Source organism: Vitis vinifera, chromosome 18, assembly GCF_030704535.1.
Source record: "Vitis vinifera cultivar Pinot Noir 40024 chromosome 18, ASM3070453v1".
Lineage (NCBI taxonomy): Eukaryota > Viridiplantae > Streptophyta > Magnoliopsida > Vitales > Vitaceae > Vitis > Vitis vinifera.
In genome coordinates this window covers 20,236,451-20,240,176 of record NC_081822.1, presented here as the reverse complement: position 1 = coordinate 20,240,176, position 3,726 = coordinate 20,236,451, and the positions used below count along the sequence as shown (strand labels likewise).

Here is a 3,726-nt window from a genome sequence, read left to right as displayed (position 1 = left end):
TCAGAAGCAACTACACCATGCAACCTCGTAGGAAAATGTAGTATTACTAATTTAATAAACATTCAATTACATGGTAAGGAATTTCCAAGTGAATTCTATTTGGCTTTGAGTTTCACGGTATTTGTTACACAATCAATATGCTGACTGCAAATATACACAATAATTAATTACGAAGAAAATCACGATCGAGTATTGAGGGGCTTCAACATGGAGGCATGTCCGGAGGTGGAGGTAGTAATTGTACCTCTGGACTTGGGCCGTTTTTCACTATGAACACCATGTCCATGCCCCATGTAAGGTGGCGTTCTATATGGCAGTGCATCAACCAAACTCCTGTCAAATAAAAAGAAATATAATAGTAAATCATAATGTACACTGCAATAGCAATAATATTGGTTGCGCGCATGCCATGCGTGAGACCTACGTACCAGGGTTGTGTGCCTTAAATCTGATGGTGGTCCAACCATTTTTCGGAACAGCGATGGTGTTCTGAAGAGGAGGGTCGACTAGATTATACCCCAAAGGGTCCTTATCTTTGTTGAAATTCCCAAATCCCCACCCAACAACATAGAAACTGTATCCATGGAGATGTATGGGATGGTCTGTCCCTGCAACCAAGTTTGTCCCCTGAAAGACAAGCTCCACCACGGAGTCATAGTCCAGTACCTTAACCTCAGTCCACCGATTCGGTAACTCTAGGAGCAAGGACAGATACTCTGCTGTAAAATTAAATACGTATGGTGGGAAACTAGGAAACCTAGTTCCAAATACTCCATTTATTTGATAATAGTATGCTTCGAGCACATCGATCTTTGGGTTTACAAAGCTTATGTTGTTCACACTAGCAGCTAGCATAGTCCCATTTGGACCCTTACACGTCCTGTTAAGAGGGCATGGAAATGTGTTCATGGAAACAGTGAAGATCAATGGAGTCGTAATGTTTGTTGGGACATCAACCGGATGGTCTTTATTTGCTAAGCTTCTGAGGCTACCAGTGAAGTTAACTGATGCATTTGTGTCATTGTAGTCAGGAAGAAAAGGCAAGGAAGGAGGTGAAGGAGTATAGTTCCCATTGTATTGAACAACTGCAGTGGTGGTCGTGTTATCGTATTCAACCCCCTTTGCGCTTGAATATGCTCTAGCAGCCATGTAGTAGTGGTCCGGAGATTGGTTGGCTTCGAGTAAGACATCAATTGTTTGTCCAGGGGATATAGCGATGTAATCTCGTGCTAATGGCTTGGTGTAGCTGGCATCAGTTCCAACCACGGTGATTTGGTGTTTGGCAATGGAGAAGAAGAGAATGTCTTGCATGTCCACATTGATTATTCGGAGGAGATACATCTTGCCATAATCAACCAGAAGCTTGAATGTTTCTGTAAATTGTGAAATAGACAACAAGGTTATAGAAAATTTCCTAATTCACTTTGTTTTCTAAATTTATCTACCCCATGAAAAGTACTGATGACAATCAATAAAAATGGTGAGAGTTTGTCAAACCTAGAAATGAGCTAAGAGGCCAAAGGAATCCTCATGCCTCATTGTAGAAGAGGGCAAGCTTGGGCTAAGGCTAATAACATAATCACCTTGAAGTACTAGCTAGAAACGAAAATGCATGCGTTTGTAGGCCTTTTACTAATTGTTTCCATAATTATCACTTTTATGTTGCTAGTAATGCAATCATGTCATGCAAGTGATAATACCCAAATATGCAAATTTATCTGCTGACATAACAATACTATAAACCAGTACAATGATCATATAGTATATGCTCGTAGGATGAGGGAATGTAAGATGTTAAGAAAAAGAATAATTCCACTATCTTCAACAAACTTGAGAAAATTGGTTCCAGAGGATGTAATGAGATTTGACCTGGTTTTGAGCAGGGATACAGATCACCAGGTTGACCATTAATAGTGAAAGCATCCGAGATTTGGGGGTCTCCTCCATTCTGAACAAATTCCGTAAGAACCTCCATAATATCTTTCTTCCACCATTCTCCTGCAATTAATATTTTTCATCAATTCCCATACCGTTTCAAGCTTTTAATTCTTTGTTGTTCCATTGCTAACAGTAGCTATGGTTAAACTCGATTTGCTTATATTTAGTAACCAGATAGAAAATTGGGTAATTACTGAAGGAGACTCTTATATATACGTACCTAATAGGATGGGAACTTCTGCATGAGGCTTGGGAAAAGGATAGCTAGTTCCTTTCTTGGGGTAGATGATGATAGCACCATGGACTGTGGCTCGGGACCAATCACTATGAGCATGCCACCATAGAGTCCCTTCCTCCGAAGAAAATATGATCTTTTGGCTAAACTTACCTCCAGGTTGGATCGGGCACTGTGTGACATATTCTGGGCCATCTGACCATGGATACCTTGGCATCTTCACTCCATGCCTGCAAAATTGTTACTATTATCACAATAATCATATCATCAGGTTGAACCCTCTTCAATTTGCTTTTACAGGCCCGGAAGTCATACCAGTGAATCGTGATATTATAGCTGCCCTTGTTGTAGACATCCACAATGACCGTCTCTCCTTTGGTAACATATAGAGTTGGTCCCGGAAACTGTCCATTCACAGTCAAGATGTTCTTCGTGCTGCATAGTCTTGTATATGGAGTTTCTTTCACCTACATAAAATGACAGGTAACAACTATGTAATCTAACAATTATGACCGCATGCAAGCATGATCTATATGCAGCTGCTTCATGCTCTCCTGAAATTATAAAGACGTTCAGTCCAAAAGGAGGAATGACAGCATTCAATATTAGACCACCAAACCATGACACAATGAGATTGACAGGTGAAAAATTTGTCCTCCATGGCTTGCCCATAACTAGTTTCTAATTCCTTTCCTGCATAATCAGCTCATAATTCCATTTTATATCATGGTCAGTAATATTATGGTAAGATACTAATACTTACTATGAAAGTATAGTTAATCAAAGCTTTGCATGGAAGGACAGCAACAAACAGAAGTAACCCTAAAATTTGGGAACAGAACACCTTCATGATCAACCACACTCGTATTCTTGCTAATGAAAAATGTTTTTCTTGAAAACTGAATGCCTTCTAGGGTTATAAATTTATAGAGGTCTAAGCTAGATGCAAATAATTATATTATAATTAGTCGGTGGATTAGGTCGTCTCGCTTTGTCCAATGATTCAATGCTTGTCCGTATCAGTATTCATGGAAACACGTTTCTTCCATCTGATATAAAATATCCTTAAGTAATCTGAGTAGGGTTAGATTTTCAAGCCCTTCAAACCTAATATAAAATATCCAATTAATCCTTAAAATCAGAAAGCTGCTTAATTAGGATATCTTCAGCTCAAAATTTGGAAACACAGATCCTAATATTAAGTTTTATGTTCATATTCTTACAAAGAAGATCCTCGAGAACAAAATAAAATCATGGAAATGGGCTAATTGGCTGTTAAGCACATAATATATTTGAACTAATTAACTCAGAAGCATGTGTAATGATCATCCAAAAAAATTGAATGTGGCCTCTGACCTAATTTAGAGAAAAGCATCATAAAATGGAGGGTGATGATTTTTCCTTTCTAGGACTTTGTATTAAAGCCTTTTCTTTTCAATCACTGTCATACTGTTGCGTTGAGCCTAGAATATTCTAATAATGGGTTCTTCCATAGTGATCCAAATCCTTGTCAGAGTGCAGATAACAATAAATAATGGTCCTTTTCACTGCGG

The 3,726-nt window shown here is 38.6% G+C and overlaps 1 protein-coding gene across 1 annotated transcript; it reads right to left on the bottom strand.

Annotated features, from left to right (window-relative positions):
* Positions 1 to 202: 202 nt before the first annotated feature.
* On the bottom strand, positions 203 to 3,029 carry LOC100263789 (laccase-14). The gene is made up of 6 exons (XM_019217850.2): positions 2,937 to 3,029; positions 2,489 to 2,640; positions 2,159 to 2,403; positions 1,870 to 1,998; positions 429 to 1,373; positions 203 to 333 (listed from the first exon to the last, which is right to left on the bottom strand). Exons 1-6 carry the CDS (start codon positions 3,021 to 3,023, stop codon positions 203 to 205), a joined length of 1,689 nt encoding a protein of 562 aa, XP_019073395.1. The 5' UTR covers positions 3,024 to 3,029.
* Between the last annotated feature and the right edge of the window lie 697 nt (positions 3,030 to 3,726).

Excerpts from the sequence above, each read along its gene's own strand:
- LOC100263789 (XM_019217850.2), bottom strand. The coding sequence starts at position 3,023 with ATGAAGGTGTTCTGTTCCCAAATTTTAGGGTTACTTCTGTTTGTTGCT. Across the intron at positions 2,641-2,936 it reads TGATTAACTATACTTTCATA|GTGAAAGAAACTCCATATAC; the intron begins GTAAGTATTAGT and ends CATTTTATGTAG. Across the intron at positions 1,999-2,158 it reads AGAAGTTCCCATCCTATTAG|GAGAATGGTGGAAGAAAGAT; the intron begins GTACGTATATAT and ends TATTAATTGCAG.